Genomic DNA, 20,103 nt, shown 5'->3' on the forward strand with positions numbered 1-20,103 from the left:
GCATGTTCCCCTTCGTCCTGTGTGCTTCGTTAATGGTCTACCATGCTGACTATGCAGCAAATAAATACCCTGATGGTATCCTGCAGGTATCCCTAGGTAGGTGCACGTTTATGAACATCTATATATTATTTTCTCCTATGCCACATCTCACACATGTATATATCCGCGCGGAATAGCATTGTAGACGTACCATACTCTGTAATTAAGTTCTATGCGTACTTTAGAAATATAGTATGATTTATCTGGAATTTTATCGAATTTGACTGGACCCGTATACAACAGGCTGCCCCGCCGCCGCCACCAACGATGAGGAGAGCGGCGGGCGACAACCACCGTATCGTTCCGCGTCGCTCCGGCAACGCTCGGTCACCCTATATGTACGTTACAGGAACTAATATATATTACAATTTTATTCCACTACAGTGACGCTGTGGCACACTGTCACTAACGACGTCGGGGAGGGCGGCTGCGCTCCGATTGCCTGATTAGGCAGGACCGGCAAGCGCCGACGACGCCCGACCACATAGGCGGCGGCTTCAAGCAAGACTCTATATTATAGTACTAATACATAGTATACTAGTTGTAATAAGACAGCCGCGAGCCCCGGTACGACCGCTGGTGTCACTCAGCGAGCAATTCTGAGCCTTGTTAGGCTTGACCGGAGGTCAGATGAGCCAGCCTAATTAGGCCTGGGACCTGGGCTGTCTAGGTGAGAATGACGATGAGGGATCCGTAACACTGATCTAATACAACCATTACTAGTGTCCGGACTCTAATCGACGGGAGGTCTAGTCAGCGTTTGGCAAGCATCTGACCGGTGAATACGCTGCGAGCTGGACAATAGCAAAGGGCTGTAAATAGACAAGAGGAGGATGTAGGTAGAAAGGAAGGGGGAGACGAGCGGAGGCACTGGGGATGCGGTTTCTCCTCGCACCACACTCGCTTATATACCCATCCACCGCTGGGATTCCCCCAAAAATTCGCTATATCGAGTATCGTGACTTGTCCGATCGCCAACGTCGCCGCACAGCAGGGGAGTGACGAAGATGTCACGTACGTACGCACCTTCGCGTACCGTGAGACGCGCGTTTCACCGTGTCCCTGGCCCAACGGCACAATTTCCTATGGCCCAGGGATTCGGTGAAGTGCGAACTTTGGAGAATGAGAGGAATCAGCCAGCAAACATACATACCTTCCACCGTCAATAGGCCAATATGTTGTACATTGACCCTCGTCTCAGACCATGACCACTGCTCGATAGACGCGAGCAGAGCTCTGTCTTGCAGAGAGAAACCCGATGAATAGTAAGTAGAGCTTACGAACTTCCCGAGAAGCACGCCGCCCAAGGTACCGCTGGAGGGAAAGTTTCATCAGCCGAATGCAACCCGAGACTTCACCTTCCCCAGCGCGCACTAGAAACACCGCTCAAACAAATTTCGAGCGGCTCCACTTCCGAGGGCCATTCAACCAGAAGAACGCCGTCGCGCGTCCCTGCAACGCAGCTAGAAACACGCCGGAGACGTCGCGATGGAGTGACGAGCGTGACCGATAGTCCCTGCCCGCACGATCACTCAATCGTTCGACGCTGTTAGCAGTTACGTTGGGCACTCCTACACGACCACCTTAGGAGCTACGTCCTCGTCCGTACGGGCCGCAGCGACCTCCCTAGTAGCCCAATAGTACCTGTATCTGTTAGCAGTAACTTGAACCTATGAAAGGCTGTTCAGACGAGAAATCGTAGAAATGAAGATTCACGCACGGATGTGAATACCAATACTGGGCTAATACAACCTCCGTTGCCGCAAGCTTCTGCCGCGCCACGGGAGCAAACTGACGCACCCGAAGATCTACAGCCCTAGGAAGCACAGAAAGCTCCCAATCGCCGTGAATGACAAGTGCGAGATTCCCGGAGAGGGTAACGTACCGCAAACAGCACCTTCCCATCGCTACGACATCTGCCCACGCTCTCGATCCATCGCCAGCGCTCCAGCGGTCCTACGGGGTAGGGGGGAGTGACTTCGAAGCGGACTGTCGTAGTGTAGTGTCGGACGTGTCGTAGTAACTAGTCGCTGTGGGTTGCAGGCGAGTCAATTCGGTCAGTACAGGACAGAGGCGATCGGACGGTAGACGGATGGAGTGAAACTGTCCGAATGGCGCAGACTCGGACGGTGCGCACCCACGTCCTTGTGGCCTCGTCTCGCTCTCGTTTGGGACATTCATGAATCGTTGGGGATTGCATCATATCCTCGCGTACTCGTATGTGATAGTGTATTATAACGAGGAATGCGTACGAATTTATGTTCCCAGTTTACATGTATCCTCTCCTTCACACCATGTCCGTATTCCCTCGTCCGCTGCTCTTCTGCCTGTCATCGGATATGTCATTGTACAAGGCTGGGATGTCTTCTTGCATCACTTGGTCGATAATTCAGAAGATCGCGAGCGGTTAACAGGAGGAAGGGGGTCGTAGACAGGTAGGGTCACAGCGCCCGACTGACGACACTAGGCATTCAGCAGCCTCGCTGCGCGTCGTAGAGAAAGGAGAAGCAGAGAAGAATGTATTTTAACATGTGTAGCAGCTTGAGATCATGGGTGCATCCAATATCAATACAAAGACGTCAATGTCGCATCTTGTCCCGCATCCCCTGGGCATCCGATCTTCCGACGTCGCTCTGATGCCAGAATATTGAAAACACGGGGAACGCGGGACAGCGAGATGGAGCAGAGAGTCGATGAGGGATGAATGAACGACAAGCGTGACGCGCCGGTGGCGAGAAGCTCAAGGTCGTGGTGGGAAAGCCGAAACATCGACAATCGCGGCGTCGATGCTCCTTGCGCGCGTACATACGCTCGACGCTCGTATGCATTCAGCCTCAGTCGGGCTCTTCCACTTACACATCCATGGATCCATTCGTTCATGCCATAGGCAGTGCACGACCACGGGTTCCATGTAACTTCAAGTTACAATCGAGCCTGCATGGCTGCGCCCATGCGTCAAAGTCTGATTTTGCCCACTTCCGCGAGGACGGTGCAATAGTCGAGCGCACAATATCGGAGCCATTCAGTGATCATGATTGCAGAGCTAATAGCAGACGCGCCACTTACAGAGCTTGATCAGGTGTGTTCTATGAGTGACTCTGCCTCAACAGTTCTTCTGGAAATGATCGTAAGTGTTCTGCAAACTCTCTGAATATGTAGGATCACACCTGATGTAAATGTTGATCTCACTGAGCCCATAAGGACTCACTAATAAGGTGCACGTTCTGAGCAAAGGCTAGCAGCGGTAGAGGCAGCACCGTACTGGCCCGACCTGATTGCGACACATAGTGCAACTACGTATACTCCTACTTCACGGCTGACTACTGTACTCACTGCTAAGTGACTCTGGAAGACCTCGCAATGCCATCAAGCATCTCAAGTGATCTGCCGTACTGATCGGAAATCGACCCTGCACGCCACTGAGGGAGTGCTTCCTCCACACCGGGATCAGATCAATCTGAGTGTTACTGAACTGTCACCAATAATGAAAAGTATTTTCTGCTTGCAGTGAGACCTTGAAGGAACAGCAGCTGTATTCTGAGCTATCTCAGTATCTACTATTCACCTCATAGTGTTGGAAAGATGGAGTCTGTGCCAGATCCCAAGGGTAGCTAGCGGCAGGGCTGGACAAATGGACTTACATAATGTAACATGGAAGACAAAGGCAGTGCCCTGTCGCAGCACCATCACCATTGGATCGGTTGTGATTCAGCGGCAATTGTCCTGCAGCAGGGCAAGGTCCCCGTCTTTGGCAGGGAATGTGTTCCGGCACATCACTGGTGACTGTCACCATCACACTCCTCTTGTCAAGGTATAAAAGCTGATATGAACCTGGCACGTACTTCGTGGCCGCTCCTAGGCCGTCGTTATGCTCCTGCGAGCTACGAGTCCCTCACTGGCCCTCGCAGCGTTCCCTCTATGTGCCTGGCAAGGGCATGTGGGTATGTATGTAGAACACTGTTTGTAAGCGTTCTATTGCAGGCTCAATGAGAGATGTCTCACTTATCCATAATGACAGTACACAGAGCCGTCGATGTCAGGCCCTGAAACGGGCGTCAACGCCGCTGTAGCGTCTGCGAGGGGAGTCTACGAGCAAGATCCGCTGGAGATCGTGCCGAGTCGATGGAGAGATCGAGGCGAGTGGCGGTGTGGCGCCGCGTGATTGGCCTGTGGGTCTGCTCATTCGTGTCGTGTGCGCTTGCTCACGCTCTGGACTAGGCCAGTATTGTACTTGGCAATCTTGCACTGGCAAGCTCCTCATGACGATTGCCCGACAGCCACAACAGATATACGACGTTTAGAGAGCACGGAAGCATAGTGGGGTACGATGAGCACACTGGCACGGCGCGGTCAAGGGCAATTCATTGTACGTGATCAGTGATAGTTCTCTCATGGCGGACTGACTTCTCATTGTCCAGAAAGGTCGGACCCACACGCGGTCGACGACGCACGCAATGCACGTCCTGCCCGTGGACTGAATAGTCGAATTCTCGTCATGACGTTGTCTACGCCGGAGCTCTCGTCTCGACGCCCAACTCGCAAGACTACCCGTTGCGCCGTTCGCACTTCAGGCCACCATTGGACGACGGTCATGCCTTACGCCCCCTGCACGGACTTCTAAGCGATCATGGCAACGAACCTCCGCCTCGAAATGCCTCGCGCTTTGTCCACGCGGCGAGATCCAAATCCTCGCCGGTGCGTTTTCGGTACCTCGGCAAGAGCCCATACCTGGCGCAGGCCTTCCAGCTTGTCCTCCTGCCTCGCTGGAAACGTCGAGGGCACACCCAGAATTATCTCCCCGATATCCTTCTGCGCCAGCGAGCTGCTTTGCGCGACTTTGGCTTTCAGGCGACATTCGACGCAAAAAAAAAATCGACGTCTTTTCACTCATCTCGCCGCTTCTCGAAGTCATCCAGACCTGCTTTGCGCCGGAATGCTTGTACTTCATCGTCGATCCTTATCCGTGGACTCGTGGCGCTTTCGGCCCGTCGCACTCCTTTGGCAGTCTCTGGATCCAGCGGCGTGATGGAAATGGGTTGCAGTGCGGAGGGACAGGTACATGAGATGAACAAGACACGTTCGGTACGATAATAAGGTGATTACACTCGCTATCATATCGCGTGTTAACACTAATGATCCCGTGCAGTTGTATTGCATCCACGATTGCCCGGTTTGTCTCCTCGTCGACGCGAGGTACTGGATCTGTACGGCTGCGAACTCTCCACCCACCGAGGGCACCATAGGTACCCGCAGGACGTCGCTTATGCTGCAACTACAACCTCCCGGCAAGCATTGCATCACCCTCATGTATCCCTGCCACGCGTGCCAAGTCCCGCCGCCCATATCTATCGATTTCCGGTATCTTTTAGTCACCCGCGCCGTCGACTGAAGTGCTCACCTTCCACGACCACTTCCTTTGCATGGTGACACAATCCCACTGTGCCTTAGGCTCCTGTCTTTGGGCGTCCGACATACCTCTACTCGACAGAGGATGTGTACACCTTCCTCGGCGGCGATGGATGCACATTTGGCTTCCCAGCGACTTACGCCTTTGCCCCAACCCTCCTCCGCCCCGCCGCTCCCTCGCAGCCCATCGACGTGTGTGACAGCAAATTAGGTATGAGACATCAGCTTGTGTCAAACATCGACAAAGCTGTTGCAACTGTCCTGACATATCTGAATATCGATCTGTCTGCCAAGCATCTCCGCCCGCGCCCGTCCCAGACATCAAAGTAAGGATGGATCGCGTTCCGGCAGTCAGCATGATTTGACATGAACTGCTGCTGTTCGACCTGCCGCCCGCGCAATGTGGGGACACATCGTCTCCCCCGGAGCTGCGTGGTTTCGACTTGAGCGGGTAGCTTTGGGTGGCTGTAACTCGGCTGGCTGCCACGACTGGCAAATGTCCCTTGTGGGTCTCGCGCTGGGTGTCTCGGTGTGGATGCTTCAAGTGCTTGGGTTTCGGTAATGTCTGCCACCCGCCCGAAGCTGTCTCTGGAGACCTGGTCGTCAAAGTAGGGACAGAAATGCGTCCCACGAGCGGCATTGGTTGGCGAGAGGGAACGGCAGCCGTTGCATATGATGTTCGCATTGATGTGTTTGGTGCCATTCCTCGCCGCCACTCGCCATCCTGTCTCGACATTCACAGCTTCCGATCGTCGGGGTCCGGGCCTCTGCTAGTGCCCCCTTTGCCGACTGTCTCCCTTGCTATCCTCGACGCTCGGAGGCCTGGTCGGCACAATAGGGACAGATATGCTTCCCGCAAGCAGTGTCTGTGCATTGTAAGCTCGCGTTCATGCATGTGTCATCCCCCGCCGCCGCAATCCTCTCTCGACACTGTTGCGCGTCCTCCGATCATGAGCGTCTGGGCTGCTGTCTCGTCCCTGACCTTGTCCCTTCCTCCCCTGGGCCTGGTCAGAAAAGCAGGGATGGAAACACTTCCCACGAGCGGCGCCGTTTGGCGTGTGTCCGGTGCATACAATGTCGGCGTTGTTCCTGGCCAGCGCCTTCCTACCTCGGCACTCGCGGCTTCCGATCATCAATGTCTGAATGGCTGGGTCCTTCCCCGATCGTCTCCCTTGCTACCCTCGTACGCCCACACCCCCCCGGTTGCCACAGTAGGGACAGAAATACTTCCCGCGAGCAGTGTGATCTAGCACAAGGGAGCAGTGTAGAAGGATGCATCGGTGGTGTTCCTTGCCGCCGCCTTCCTCGCTCCACCTTCGACCTGGTCAACAAAATAGGGACAGAAATGCTTCCCGTGAGCGGTGTCCGGTGCATACCAAGTTCTCGTATACGCATCTGTGTCATTCGTCGCCGCCGCAGTCCTGTCTCGACACTCGCAGCTTCGGATGAACAATGTCAGTATTTCGCTGACAGTCTCCCATCCTACCCTCGACGCTCGCACAGCCCTGGTCTGCAAAGTAGGGACAGAAATGTTTCCCGCGAGCAGCGTGATCTAGCACGAGGGAGCAGTGTAGAAGGATGCGTCGGTGTTGTTCCTCGCTGCCGCCTTCCTTGCTTGACCTTCGACCCGGTCAACAACATAGGGACAGAAACGCTTCCCGCGAGAGGTGTCCGGCGGGTCCTAAGGTCAGCGTTGTTCATCGCCATCGCCTTCCTGTCTCGGCACACTCTCGCGGTTCCAATGATCAAGTTGTCTCCCTGCCCCAACCTCGAGGCTTGCGCAGTGCCTCTTCATATCTCGCGGACTCTTCGCGTCTGGCGGCGAAGTTGCGAGTCCCTTGCTGACTTTTGACTATTTTGATCCGGTCTGGTCCTCCGCCGATGTTGTCAACGTTGTTCCGCACAACCGCGCCCTCTCGATGCCTCGACTGTCAGTGCTACAATATCAACGGGAATCGTGGAACGTCAGAGGCAGTCGCTCTGGGTACGTTGACCTATTTCCATCGCTGCATGTCTTTGCTAACACCCCTTTGTGCTCTCCAGCCTCGTCTGTAACAACATCTTGGAGTGAGAGAGGGTGGCATATACGAAAGAGGTTGGCTGTCTTGTTCTGTTCCACTTGACACATGCTGACCTCGTCTGAAATTACATTCCAGACTCTAATCATACACTTGTAGTCTACATAGCATACATGACTTGTACCGTAGCTAGCGAAATAAACGGGCGAGAGCAGGCTTTAGGGCCGGCTCTCGCCCATTGCAAGAAGTAGAACAGCAGGGGAAATCCTTACTCGAGGCGCCCATCTTTCTACCGTGGGAAAGCGGACTTGGCGGGGGGAGGGGCACCTCCCCATCCAAGTCCGCCAGAGAGACAACGAAACACGCACCTCCCCACCATCGATCTTCCCGCGGACCATCTCGAGGGCGAAGACGAGCAGGAGGATGACGGGGAGCCCGTCGTTGTCGTTGTCGGAGGCATCAGTCAACCTGGGGTGCATGGGCGTGTGCGAGGAGGAGGAAGGGGCGATGATAGCGGCGGGGAAGCAGAGTATGCTTACTGCTTACTAGGATTGCGTTCCACCCAGCATTGGACACCGAGTAGACAAGAGATAGGCCAAGTAATCATCGAGAATAGGCTCGGCTGTGATTTGTGGGCGTCAGAGTCCACAGGTTGCGGTTGGACTTGCGTGTCAGGCAAGCGGTGATCGTGGCTTACGATATCCCATTTACGTCATAATCTTCCGCGGCTCGCTTCCCTCCACCTTCAACATCGTGCCCATGCCGCCCACGCACATCGCCATCCTCGGCGGCGGGCTCACGGGGCTCTCCGCCGCCTTCCACCTCGCGCGCCGCTTCCCCTCCACGCCCATCACCCTCCTCGAGAAGGAACACCGTTTCGGCGGCTGGGTCCGCAGCGAGCGCGTTGAGGTCGCCGACGGGCAACGACGCAGAGAGAGTATGGTGTTGGAAGCGGGCCCACGGACGTTGCGGCCGCGGAGTATGGCTGTTTTGGAGCTGGTGCGTGGTTTCGACGCGCATATACCCTGCGTCCACTACTAGAACGCGTATTGACCCCTCAAAGCCCAGATCCACCTCCTGGACCTGACCCCCGCCCTCCTCACCGTCCCGCTCACCGCCCCCGCCGCCCGCACGCGCTTCCTCCACCTCCCCCCGCGCCCGGGCCTCGTCCCCCTCCCCTCGTCCCCCCTCTCCCTCCCCTCCTCCCCGCTCGCCCCGCTCCTCCTCTCTGCCCTCCTCCGCGAGCCTTTCCGCGCTGCCAACCGACCAGATGGCGTGGAGGACGAGAGCGTCGACGCGTTTTTGAGCAGGCGGTTTGGGAGGGAGCTGGCGAGGGTGATGGGCAGCGCGCTCGTGCACGGGATCTACGCGGCCGACTCGCGCGTGCTGAGTGTGCGCGCGGCCTTCCCTGCGCTCTGGGATGCGGAGACGCAAGGGCGGGGGAGCGTTGTGCTCGGGATGCTGCGCCGGAAACAGGGCGAGGGCGAACAGGAAACCTATGAAACAGGAGAAGTGGAGGAAACGATGAAGGGCGTGTCGGTGTACACGTTCATAGAGGGCATGGAGACGCTCGTGCACGCGCTCCTGGGCGCGCTGAGGCAAAGGGAGAATGTGAGACTCGTGAGCGGCGAGCGGGCTACCGCGCTCTCGCTCGACCCAATATCTAAATCCATAACGGTACGCACCCCCCCCTCCTCTCCCTCTGATTCACCGAACCTACATCTCACCCAGATAACGACCCCCACGCATACCCTCCACCCCTCCCACCTCGTCTCCGCGCTCCCGCTCCCCGCGCTCGCAGCCCTCCTCCCGCACGACCCGTCCCTCCGCCTCCCGCACCTCACCGCGAACCCCTCCGCGTCCGTGACCGTCGTCAACCTCGTGTTCCCGCAGCGCGTGCACCCGGACGGGTTCGGGTACCTCGTCCCGCGCTCGTCGGGGGAGGAAGAGGTGAAGGGGGGAGGGGAAGGGAGGGTGCTCGGCACGGTGTTTGACTCGTGCGTCGGCGGCGTGCAGGACCGCGTGCTCGGGGACGACACCGGGGAGCGGTTCACGAAAGTTACCATGATGCTCCGCGCGCCCTCCCGCTCTTCCTCTCCTTCCCACTCGCCCTCCACCCAATCCCTCCTCCGCACCCTCACCACCCACCTCTCCCCCTCCCCCTCTCCCCTGCCCCAGCCGCTCCTCGTCCGCACGCACGCCCAAACCGAGTGCATACCCACGCCCACCGTCGGGCATTTGGCTAGGATGGTAGAACTGAGAGAGGTGCTTGGGAAGGAGCCGTGGGGCGGACGGGTAGAAGTAGTCGGTGCAGGAGTGGGGGGTGTTAGTGTGGGGGACTGTGTGGCGGCGGGGCGGGCGGTTGGGAGGGCGTGGTAGGTTTATTGCAACCCGCACTGACTGGGCGGACCCTGTATATGGGAGCGTCGGCGCGTCGCGAGGCACGGACGAGCAGTTACTAGTCATGCGTGACTCCAGGCGCGCGTGGTGTGCGTTGAATCATAAGTACCTTACTTAGACCGCTTCGCCTAGTAGATGCTGGTCGCAGGGATAATGGTAAATAATAGACGGGCACATACAGACATCTGCGGTGTTTTCGTTTTCGGCTGGGGTATCTAATGTATGCGCGTCTTCTCCCTCTATCGGTAATCAATATCTGAAGCTGCCATATCCCCTGATTTCCCAGAGGTCCTCGGGCTAGGGGAGATGTGGTTGGCATTGCCTCCTCCGTCCCAAATCACTGCAGTACTGTACCGGCGCATAATAGTGTCCGCGGCAATACCCTGGCCCTCATATCTTCGTTTCCTATCAAGACCTCGCTCTTTGACACCTGTGCGCATCGGGTGATCAAAACTAAGGGTATCCGTAGGAGAAAGGACAAAATTCTCCAGGATCGCGTCGAGGCGGTGCATATGAATGTCGGACCCGGATAGATAGTTCGTAGAGCGTCCGACCAGTTCTGACGGTCGAAGCATAATCTCTGACGAAAAAACAAAGCCAACAAAAGAGGAAATGGCGTCTTACTGTCATGAATCTTTCATGCATCAAGTAAAGCGTCGATGCCGCGAGAGTCAAAGACGAGGTCTCGTTTTCCCATACGACCTCCGAGTTCCCGGGATCACGCCCGCCCACACGCCTAGCGGAGGCGATCGTATCCCAACCTCACCGGCGGCTTCTCGTAAAATATGAATCATGAGACGGTAGGCCTCCCGATTTTCTGCAGCTCCTGGGGATTTTCGTCGACATATCGAGCTCACCAATGGCGGCTAGGGTTAATGTGGCAGGTGGATCAGTAAGCCCAACTGATGCCGAACGTATGAGTTACGTACCACGCAAGCTGATCCACGACGGTCGGGGAGGTTGAAATGTCCCGACACCCTCCTGAATGATGCGTATCACTCCTGGAAGTAATACCTCACCTTCAAAGATCTCGCTCTTCAGCACTGCGAACCACAGCACCTGCCAAATCAGGCAACGCCAACCTTAACTTCACGTACCGTGCGCAACCCGAATGTGGCCATGGCCAGGCCGGGGACTCTAATAATACTGCCACGAACATTCATGGGAACGTTGTCCTCTGTGAAAGGAAGACTGATATTTACAGCATGCTCAGCTCCCCCGCATTGCAGGGGCGCACCGCGCACCTTCTCCAGCAGCCCCCATGGCCACCGCGACAAGCACGCCCGCCTCCTCGCCTATCAAGTACACGCCCAAGACGTCCTCGTTCCTCTTCGGCGCGGTGCTGGTCTTCGTTGCAGTGTTTTTTGCCATTCTGGGATGTTTCATGGCGCCACGGCGGCTCCGCCGGCGTCAAAATGCTCTCACTATCACACCGGTGAGGCGGGCAACCAGAGACAGGACCGCAAAGGCTGCCACACTGGAGAAACGCGAGCCAGTGTTTGCAGAGGTGGCGGCGACTCCTTGTGCTGCTCCCAGCTGGCCCCAGATGATGGTACGTTGGGTTAGGGTGAGTCGTCGAATCACACTCATCGCATTTGTGTTCTGCGTTAGCCGCTCTCAGCCTACTTCATACGAGAGTCAGAGTCACGGCGGAACGCTGATCGAGAGCCACCTCAAGTAACTCCGGAGAGTCCCACCAGGCGACTTCGCACCAGTCTCCTTTCTCGATATTTTCGTCGGCGACGACCCGAAGCAGTGGAGAGCGGGGCGGTTGAGATGCAAGAAGCCGTGCCCGTGAAGGGCGTTGAGGTGGCCGTGCTGATAAAAATGCCTTCCCCTACGCTTGGTCAAACGCAACGAGCAAGACTCGCAGGAGAAATGGCACTTGGGCAGGCGCGGCTGCCCATTGATTGGAAGGGATGGCAGTCATGACGGAACGTAATGTCACTCACGGATAACGACCCTAGTGTTCTCATACATTGTACTTGTTAGACGACTGGGAGTATATCCTGGCCTGCGACTATGTTGATTAAGTTGCTTGATTAGCACGGCAAGCTGAGAACATGAAGATGCGGTTCCGTCTCACGCCTTCCACAGCATTGCGCCGCCTGATGTTTCACCGACATCCACCCAACGAATAATCATATTGAATTCAGGTTCTACTGCAATGACAGAGAGCCTACTCTAGGCCGAGCCAGTCAGTGATGGTCGACATTTTATCAATCAAAGTTGAACGCAGCACCGCAACGCAACGACGAAATCGCAAGTCAATACGCCATGCCGGTGCACGGAGGAAGCACCAGGGTCGTCGCGTACCTGGCTGCTGAACGAAAAACATACTGAGCATATATCGCACAAAATTTAACTGAAAGCATATCAAAGATGTCACTTGCGAACAGAAGTGCCACTAGCCAGCAGCATTCTTGCGGCTCCGGACGACTTTGTTCCTCAGAGCCTTTTCCTTGAGCTCATGCTCTCTTTTCTCCAACTCCATCTTATGTTTCAGCGTATCCGGGGTATCCTATATTCACAAGGGTTCACAAACAAGGCATGGGACGGGGGAGGACGATGCGGCGTGATTAATCCTCGTTGTCCGAAGAACGAGCAGACGGGGTACCTGCCTCATTCTTCCGCTTCTCCGCTTCAGCCTGGCCCTTGATCTTGAGCTCACCCCCATCCTCTCTTTTTTCGTCCACCTCCATCCGATCATCCGCATCTCTATCCTTGCGCTCGGGTGTCCTGCTCCGGCTTCGACTGCTAGACCTGCCGCCCTTTCTGACTGGTCTAGCGTCCCTGCTAGAGCTCCTAGCGCGGCCTTTCCTGATGCTGGCATCCGAACCTCGCCTCCTCCGCAGTGGTGGAGGCGGAGACCTCGAGCCGGAAACAGAACGACTGCGTCTCCGCCTGGGAGGCGGGCTCGGACTACGTCGACCACCATACCGCCTGGGTGGGGAGCGAGAGAAGCTGCGCGAACGCGAGTATCGTCGCCTCCTCGGGGGTGGGCTACGGCTAAAGTCCCTGTCCCTTCGCCGAGGCGGAGGTGGTGACATGGATATCGATCGAGGCCTGCGACGCCTGGGAGGAGGAGACCGCGATGGGGAACGAGACAGCGAACGTCGAGGCGGAGGGGAACGTCGGGGAGGAGGGGAACGCCGGCGGCGGGGAGGCGAACGGTATCGCCTTGGTGGGGAGCGCGAGGGCAAAGGTGTGCGTCTGCGGGGAGGTGGAGAGCGTGAGATTGGGCGACGATGGGGAGGGGGAGACCTGGAGAACGACCGCCTGCGCGGGGGAGGGGAACGAGGCGGGGGTGAGCGGGAACTACGAGTGGAGAAAGGGGGCGTCCGGGAACCGGAACGGCCACGACGGGGAGGAGGGGAGCGAGGACGCTGCATTGGAAATATGAAAAACTGGGAAAAGATTGTAATCCACCAGGAGTGCTCACCCCGGCTCTGGCACCCCATCCGCTGTCTCTGGGGCGGTCGTCCATGCCACGGCCCCGCCCTCTCCCTCGGCCTCTTCCGCGGCCTCTGCCACCCCCACGCTCACGCTCTTCACGTTCATTTTGCCGTATCTCATCAAGACGTGCTCGACGGTCACGTTCATTAAGCGCCCCCGAGTCCCTCTCGGCAGCCTTCCTCATCTCTTCCTTTTTCTCCTCCAAGAACCGTTTCGGTACACCGCCTAACGAGTCTTGGGCCTCCAGCAGCAGTTCCCACAACGCAGACATGAATTCTGCAGTGTGGTTCGTGAGGAACCCCGTCAGGTTGATCTGCATCTTTTTAGGGTCGGGAGTCTAACAGAGCGAAGTGAGCTTGCGAACGTGTGTGAGCGGAGGCTGCGCGTACCGGCTGTGAGGGGTCCTCTAGTAGACCCATAGCGTACTCAACAACGACTTCGTCTTCAAAACCGACGAGCTCAACGACCTTCTTAGCGATCCATGGTCTAATCACGTCGAGGTTCACTTTGCGCATGTCCACCTATGAAACAATGAGAATGGGCTCGTTCAGACTATTCATTGGGGCTACCTTCTTGTCAAATGTAGCCGGAAACTTCATCGTTTTCAGGAGCTTCATCTCCTTGTCGGAAAACCGGCGGTCCTGCTCGGCTGATGTGCCTTTGAAGAACCCTATGACAAAGGGTTTCACGCGTCAGAGTACATTGAGAACGCGGATTACTGAGTCGCTTACCAGCGTCAGCCATTATGAAAGTCCTGCGCTGGCTGTTTTATAAAGATTGAACGTGGGTGTCGTGAACAATGTCGGCGACGACTTCTACGCTGACAGTGCAGTGGCGCGACACAAGAAGCAATCAGACCGTGGGAAACTAGTATGAAGGACTGTAAGTGACAGTAAGTCTCAAGTCAGACTTAGCGCTTCAAAGTTCAAGGTTATAAGAGAACTCATAAAGGATCATGCAGGTAGTCGAGATTTATCAATTCACAGACAGAAACCTGCATTTACTGACAAGACAGAAGGACATATTCATCACCATTCTCTCAGACAGCCGTCCTCCCCCCTCCACACCGTCCCTCGCCACGGTTTCTCAAGGATATGCTTCGCCGCGGTCTGCCGCACGAGCTCCTCGTTAATTTGGATTCCCAAGCCGGGACCTAGGAAACGCGGCACATTTCATCAGGGCTATAAATGACAGAACGTACGTGAATGCTGCTCACCTTTCAGGGCTTCGACATAGCCGTTCTGCAACTGGAACACACTCGGGTCTATCAGGTAGGTGTACAGGTCCGCGCCTTTGTTGTAGTGGATCTATAGGCTACGTCAATTTCAACCGCCAATGAGGGTGGTATCCACGCACCTGCCAGCTCATTTCTTGGATGACATCTAAAGTGGTCGAGCAGTCAGGACGATAGTAGGAGGGACAACAGGGAGGAGCGTGACATACAATTGGGCGAGGCCAGCCCAACCTGCATGCACGCCGCTAGAGCAATAGGCCCCATCGGACAGTGCGGTGCCAGGCCGACGTCGTACATCTCTGTTAGCGAAGCTATCCGGTGCAACTCGCTGATCCCGCCGCAGTGAGACACCTATATTTCATCTCAACTCGTGAGATATATAGTAGGTTGACTCATAACAAAAGTGAAGACGCACATCAGGCTGCGCGATGTCGATAGCCCTCCTTTCGAGGTACGGCCGGAAGTCACTCCGGGTGTAGAGGCGCTCGCCCAGGGCGATGGGCGTCGACACGGCGTTGGAGAGGTCGGCGATCTCTTCCGCCTGAGTTGGGAGCAACGGCTCTATAGTTGCGGATTATGGTGTTAAGACTGGTTCAACGGTGTAGGTAACAAGTAGGCTCACCCTCGATGAAGAGCGGCTGATGCGGCTCCAGGAGCTTCGCCAGCTGCTTCGCCATAGCTTTATGCAGTCTCCCATGGAAGTCCACGCCAACGTCCATCCCGAGCGCTCGTACGTCTTTCACTCGTGATACGGTGTCCGCGAGCGCCGTGGGCGAATCGAGCCACCCGATAGAATCTACGAAACGTCAAGGACTGTTGGTCCATGCGAGAGCTGTAGCTTCGCCTACCCGTCGCGTTCATCTTGACCGCCGTGAATCCTTGTGCCTTCCTCGCTGCGGCACCGTCAATAACATCACTGGGTTTGTCCCCTCCTATCCACCCATACACTCTGATTCGGTCCCGTACTTTGCCGCCTAGGAGCTGATAGACAGGGACACCTAACTTCTTCCCTTTGATATCCCAAAGCGCAATATCCAAGCCGGAAAGCGCGGACTATAACGACGAAGATCAACTGGGGTAGTAATCCCCGTTACCGGAGGAGCTAAGATATGTACCATGAGCACCGGTCCGCCGCGGTAGAATCTGGCGCGATATGCATGTTGCCAGATGTCTTGGATCTGGTCAGCGTCTTTTCCCGTAAAGGTCTCCTTCAGGTCCAGGAATGCGCCTTCGACAGCTTCGGTGTGGGCTTCAAGGGTAGCCTCGCCCCATCCTACAAGGTCATCTGCGGTTTCGACGCGGACGAACAACCAGCGAGGAGGAAGCCGGAAGACCTTACCTCTCTCATGTCAATACCTTCTTCAATCTGTGTAGTGGGAAGTCCTGCTCACCTCGATCTGACTGATGATGCTAGGGCTGCTCGCGGAGCTGGACATCGTGACAGTCAACGCGATCCTAGGTCTTTGCGTTATCCAGCAGAAATCACCGAGTCCCTCTGGCTAATGGAAAGACATAGGTCGACGTTCCGTCGTTTATCTATGTTTACTTTCCGTCAGCTGCTGCTCAAGCGGCCCGGCCTGTAAACCGGCAGAATACTGCAATTCGCCTAGCATACTGTCCCAAGCTTCGAGCTTCGAACGTAAGCCCCGTAAGGTATATCGCGTGAACCGTTCCGTATCCTCTGTGGTGGACAGTAGTGCGCGAAGAGACGAGAGACAAACGCTATGCCAATAGCATGCTGAACGAATCCAAAAGCAAGTGAGAGGCGCGTCTCTTTGCCACGTTTCCGTTACTTGCACCTCCAGCCAGGTCCCGAACTCTGTGTCCGCTGGTCTCTCATTCCTTCCGCTGAGCGGGCATATAGTTCACTGAGGGCCTTATCTTCGACTTTACGATCTTCCAATAGTCTTTCCAGACGTCAGGTACTCGGGACCACCGAGTCTGCTACTAGTACGCGTCTGCCATGTATCCGTCCCGCCTTCCATGTTGCACGTCCCTGCTATCATGCTGCCTCGCTATCCTACTCCTCTCCGCCCCAACCTTCGCCATTAAATTTACTCTGCAATCCTCCCGCTTCCCTCCAGCAAAATGCATCTGGAACACGGTACACGAGAACACGCTCGTCATCGTGACCGCCAACGTCGGCCCAGGGGACAAGCAGCGCGTAGACGTGGAAATTGTGGACAACAGTGCTACCAGGAACCAGTACTTGCACAAGAGGGACATCAATGGAGAGACGAGGCTGGCGATTACGACCCATGCGGAGGGGGATGTCGGGGTGTGCTTCCGGAATTACCTGGATGGTGGTGCGTGGCCGTCACTGCTGGCCTCGTAAAGCGCTCGTCTGATTTACTGGGGCTGTCAAGATGTGCCTGACAAGGAGAGGCTAAAATATAGTCGCGTCATTGACTTGGACGTCGACATTGGGGCGGACGCCGTGGATTACAAGTACGTACAACTATACTCTAGTCCGACCCGGGTTCTGAAGATAATGTTGTCCATAGCGCTATTGCGAACCAGGAGTCGTTATCGGGGTTAGAGGTGGAGATGCGCAAGCTCGAGGGCATCGTCCAGGAGATCGTCGACGAGATGAATTACCTAAAAGCGAGAGAAGAGCGGTTCTCGCAGACTAACGGCAGGTTTCCAGTCTTCCTCCCTTCCGCCTGTGACGCTGAATGCGGAACACGCGTTTTTGCAGAATCGACGTTACGACGAGTGCAAAACTTCTCGTGGTTCATCATATTCTCTTTGCTGGGACTCGGGGCATGGCAGATTTTCCATCTGCGAGCATACTTCAAGCGCAAGTACCTTATTGACTAGGCTCATCTCCCTTGTCGGATTCTGGGACAGTATGTAGTCAGCCTAATCTATGTAGCGCTATTTTATGGGCTTCACTCTGGATATTACCCTTCAGCTATAGTGGGGCCTGCATTCCTGCTTAAGTACTGAAAAGTGCGGTCGCGCTTACAACCTCAGTGTTATACAGGTACCCAGGAGTGTCAGCGGATGCCTTAGGTGTGTTGCGATACCCTGACGTTATCCCTGCGCAACGGTGTTTACTCACCAGGTCCAACAGATCGCATACACGGCGCGTGCGCGGTATATTGGCCCGCACTAGTGAATATCTCGACCATTAGAAGTTAGTGCTTGGCTCCCCCCCTTCCAAAAGAAACGACTCGTGACATCACCACGCAATGAAGCCAACGTGACCCCACGCTCGGAAACTGCATTCCTAGCTCTCTCCCATGGCCTTCCTGCGGTTGACGTGCTCTCCACCCTTTCAGGTACTCAAAGACGGTCCGATATTGCAATCTGCGAACGTCGGTGTGCTCGAAACTCGATTGTGGGCAGGCGGATGGGCTGCATGGAGTATCCTCCGCTGTTCAATGTGCACGTTCCACAGCTCGACAAGACGTCGAATGTCCTATACGCAACGCCAGTTACAAGTGTATTACCGACACCGTGGGCTGCAATGAGCTGCCTATTACACACCAAGATAAAAGGGCCGCAAGGTCAGCCTGGTCAGATGATGTCTGACTTCCCTGTGTTCCTCGAATAGACCGTGGCTGTAGTATCTGAGCATCCGATATCGGGGGCATCTCCCTTAGAACTGGCCATTCTACCAAGATTGATGTGCAGGCCGGGATCGCCTGCTTGATCAGGGTGACTAAACTCGAGAGGAGGTAGGACACCAGTGTTGTCGTGAAATTCCGTGTTCCTGGTTCCCGGGGCGCTGTCGCGATTCAAACCCACCAGCACGATGACCAAGGTCGGGATGATTCCCTGATGTAGCTATTCGTTAGTTAGATGCACTGACAGGACTACGTGGCTTCTTACGGCCAAGCCATTTGCTAGATCTTCGACGTATCCCTGTCATATATCGTGGCGCGATAAGTCGGTGGTTATCCGATGCTTACCATACAAAGACATACAAAATATGGGTTTTCGATCCAACATAGTATAGCCAGGACAAACAGCGCGGCAGCGTAAAGGGACCCAGACTCAATTCTAGGACATGTTAGCCGTAGACGCTGCACGTACGTTCATAACTTACAAGAGGTGCATGATGAAGAAATACTTCCTCCCGTGCCCTTGCCGGAAATGTTTACTTATATGGCGAGCCGAGGACCAGATGCGGTACGCTGACACGCACGCGTGAGTACAACGTCATGGCAAAGTAACGAAGTGCGTCACCTATCAAGCCTGTGATGAGGAGGTTATTGACGAAGTATATCGTATAACTTGCCCCTGCTAGAGGCCACACTTGTTTCGCTAGGTCATTCCATCCCGGAAGAGGAACAGGTGCGGCCAGCGGTGCGCGCATTCGGATCAAGTACATCTTCGCGGCCACGACCACGACGTCCAATCCGACACCTAAGTGAGACGATGTTAACATTGGCTGCACGTCGTCTGGCTCGAGGAGCAATCGTACCTGAACCTACTAGTAGCAGGAGGATGGGAAGGACGACAATCCACCGATGCCTACCCCAAACCATATAGCAGCGCCAGATCTTGCTCATCGTCAGCGGTAGCCAAGTGAAAGGTGCAAGAGAGCTTGCCAGAAGTCCATCTGTTACAAGGCTGCCAACGTGCTCAGCATGATATGCATCTCAGACCTAGTGGGGGACAGCATACACATTTGCAATCGTCACCGCATATTCTACGCAGACCAGCAAGTTATTGAAGTTCTTCCGGTCCAGCATCGTCGCAGCCACAGCATCCGCTGTCAGGGTTGACGAAAGCGTGGGCTTGCCGTCCGGGAGTTTGAGATATGTTTGCACTCGGATAGGAAGTGGCCCTGTGAGATCCCTAGCAAAGACAGCCACCAGCAAAGTACAGATCATTTGCGCTGTTGCACACAGGAACAACAGAGCGGTGACTATGAGGAGTCCTTTGCTGAACGCTGACTGGCGCCATCGCGAAAGGATGACACAGATCGATCCAGTGAACACCACGAGATGGACGCCTGCAAACACAAAATGTCTTCGTTCTAGTCTTGCACTATGTCCTTTACTACATGGTGCGCCTACCATAAAGTAGAGTCACAACCTGAGGAGGGTTGCAGTGTTAGCTGGGTGCTTTAGACGAATGGTGGTACCACGCACCCAAAGCCCGATAATATTGTCCTATGGTATTCCCGGAATGAGATAAGCACATTGCTGCCAGTGCGGACAGAACACTACTCACTCGCAGCAAACTAAGTGCCATGGTGTCTGCTGCTGCCCGGCGGGAAATCGTGAGCGATGTCGACAATCAACAGCTGAGTCCGCCGTACTGCAGGCTTTGTGGGCCCGAACGGGCACTGCGGTTCATCACTCAACATGATGGACGAGGATAAACTCTAGTCGGCGGCGCCTACCAATAGAGTACCCATTGTAATGGGGTTAATCTGGGCCAAAGTTTGACACTGGTGCGGGGAAGTGACTGGTGTGACTGATGCTTTCAGGGACCCTCTAGTAGGACGAGTTATTGATCGGACGCCATGGTCAAGTAAACTACTTCACTCGACAGTGGCATACCCATAAGTTCGGTGTCCGCCGATATGTATGG

General features: G+C 55.5%; 8 protein-coding genes across 8 annotated transcripts; 3 read left to right on the top strand and 5 right to left on the bottom strand.

Moving 5' to 3' along the window:
* Positions 1-7,087: 7,087 nt before the first annotated feature.
* On the bottom strand, positions 7,088-7,942 carry GLOTRDRAFT_140661 (uncharacterized protein; the record flags this gene model as incomplete). Its single annotated transcript, XM_007871253.1, has 2 exons — positions 7,088-7,373; positions 7,832-7,942. The coding sequence occupies 2 exons, from the start codon at positions 7,940-7,942 to the stop codon at positions 7,191-7,193; spliced, it is 294 nt and encodes a 97-aa protein (XP_007869444.1). The 3' UTR covers positions 7,088-7,190.
* Positions 7,943-8,222: 280 nt separating this feature from the next.
* Positions 8,223-9,842, top strand: GLOTRDRAFT_107793 (Protoporphyrinogen oxidase; the record flags this gene model as incomplete). Its single annotated transcript, XM_007871254.1, has 3 exons — positions 8,223-8,462; positions 8,532-9,140; positions 9,195-9,842. 3 exons carry the CDS (start codon positions 8,223-8,225, stop codon positions 9,840-9,842), a joined length of 1,497 nt encoding a protein of 498 aa, XP_007869445.1.
* A 1,282-nt stretch (positions 9,843-11,124) lies between these two features.
* Positions 11,125-11,795, top strand: GLOTRDRAFT_132398 (uncharacterized protein; the record flags this gene model as incomplete). Its single annotated transcript, XM_007871255.1, has 2 exons — positions 11,125-11,415; positions 11,475-11,795. The coding sequence occupies 2 exons, from the start codon at positions 11,125-11,127 to the stop codon at positions 11,793-11,795; spliced, it is 612 nt and encodes a 203-aa protein (XP_007869446.1).
* Positions 11,796-12,040: 245 nt separating this feature from the next.
* On the bottom strand, positions 12,041-12,913 carry GLOTRDRAFT_101250 (uncharacterized protein). The gene is made up of 2 exons (XM_007871256.1): positions 12,485-12,913; positions 12,041-12,384 (listed from the first exon to the last, which is right to left on the bottom strand). The coding sequence occupies exons 1-2, from the start codon at positions 12,563-12,565 to the stop codon at positions 12,271-12,273; spliced, it is 195 nt and encodes a 64-aa protein (XP_007869447.1). The 5' UTR covers positions 12,566-12,913; the 3' UTR covers positions 12,041-12,270.
* GLOTRDRAFT_132399 (PWI domain-containing protein) lies at positions 12,873-14,063 on the bottom strand (the record flags this gene model as incomplete). The annotated part of the gene is made up of 5 exons (XM_007871257.1): positions 12,873-13,181; positions 13,306-13,656; positions 13,709-13,840; positions 13,889-13,989; positions 14,051-14,063. 5 exons carry the CDS (start codon positions 14,061-14,063, stop codon positions 12,873-12,875), a joined length of 906 nt encoding a protein of 301 aa, XP_007869448.1.
* A 220-nt stretch (positions 14,064-14,283) lies between these two features.
* Positions 14,284-16,043, bottom strand: GLOTRDRAFT_80530 (enolase C-terminal domain-like protein). The gene is made up of 9 exons (XM_007871258.1): positions 15,945-16,043; positions 15,669-15,887; positions 15,402-15,606; positions 15,176-15,349; positions 14,969-15,114; positions 14,763-14,904; positions 14,676-14,701; positions 14,536-14,626; positions 14,284-14,472 (listed from the first exon to the last, which is right to left on the bottom strand). The coding sequence occupies exons 1-9, from the start codon at positions 15,987-15,989 to the stop codon at positions 14,348-14,350; spliced, it is 1,173 nt and encodes a 390-aa protein (XP_007869449.1). The 5' UTR covers positions 15,990-16,043; the 3' UTR covers positions 14,284-14,347.
* A 333-nt stretch (positions 16,044-16,376) lies between these two features.
* On the top strand, positions 16,377-17,478 carry GLOTRDRAFT_117691 (uncharacterized protein). The gene is made up of 4 exons (XM_007871259.1): positions 16,377-16,859; positions 16,920-17,001; positions 17,058-17,188; positions 17,252-17,478. Exons 1-4 carry the CDS (start codon positions 16,517-16,519, stop codon positions 17,371-17,373), a joined length of 678 nt encoding a protein of 225 aa, XP_007869450.1. The 5' UTR covers positions 16,377-16,516; the 3' UTR covers positions 17,374-17,478.
* Positions 17,479-18,075: 597 nt separating this feature from the next.
* On the bottom strand, positions 18,076-19,761 carry GLOTRDRAFT_132402 (uncharacterized protein; the record flags this gene model as incomplete). Its single annotated transcript, XM_007871260.1, has 10 exons — positions 18,076-18,336; positions 18,391-18,423; positions 18,486-18,561; positions 18,608-18,695; positions 18,748-18,927; positions 18,986-19,134; positions 19,189-19,519; positions 19,584-19,602; positions 19,659-19,679; positions 19,741-19,761. 10 exons carry the CDS (start codon positions 19,759-19,761, stop codon positions 18,076-18,078), a joined length of 1,179 nt encoding a protein of 392 aa, XP_007869451.1.
* Between the last annotated feature and the right edge of the window lie 342 nt (positions 19,762-20,103).

Source organism: Gloeophyllum trabeum (genome assembly GCF_000344685.1).
Source record: "Gloeophyllum trabeum ATCC 11539 unplaced genomic scaffold GLOTRscaffold_00013, whole genome shotgun sequence".
Taxonomy (NCBI): Eukaryota; Fungi; Basidiomycota; class Agaricomycetes; order Gloeophyllales; family Gloeophyllaceae; genus Gloeophyllum; species Gloeophyllum trabeum.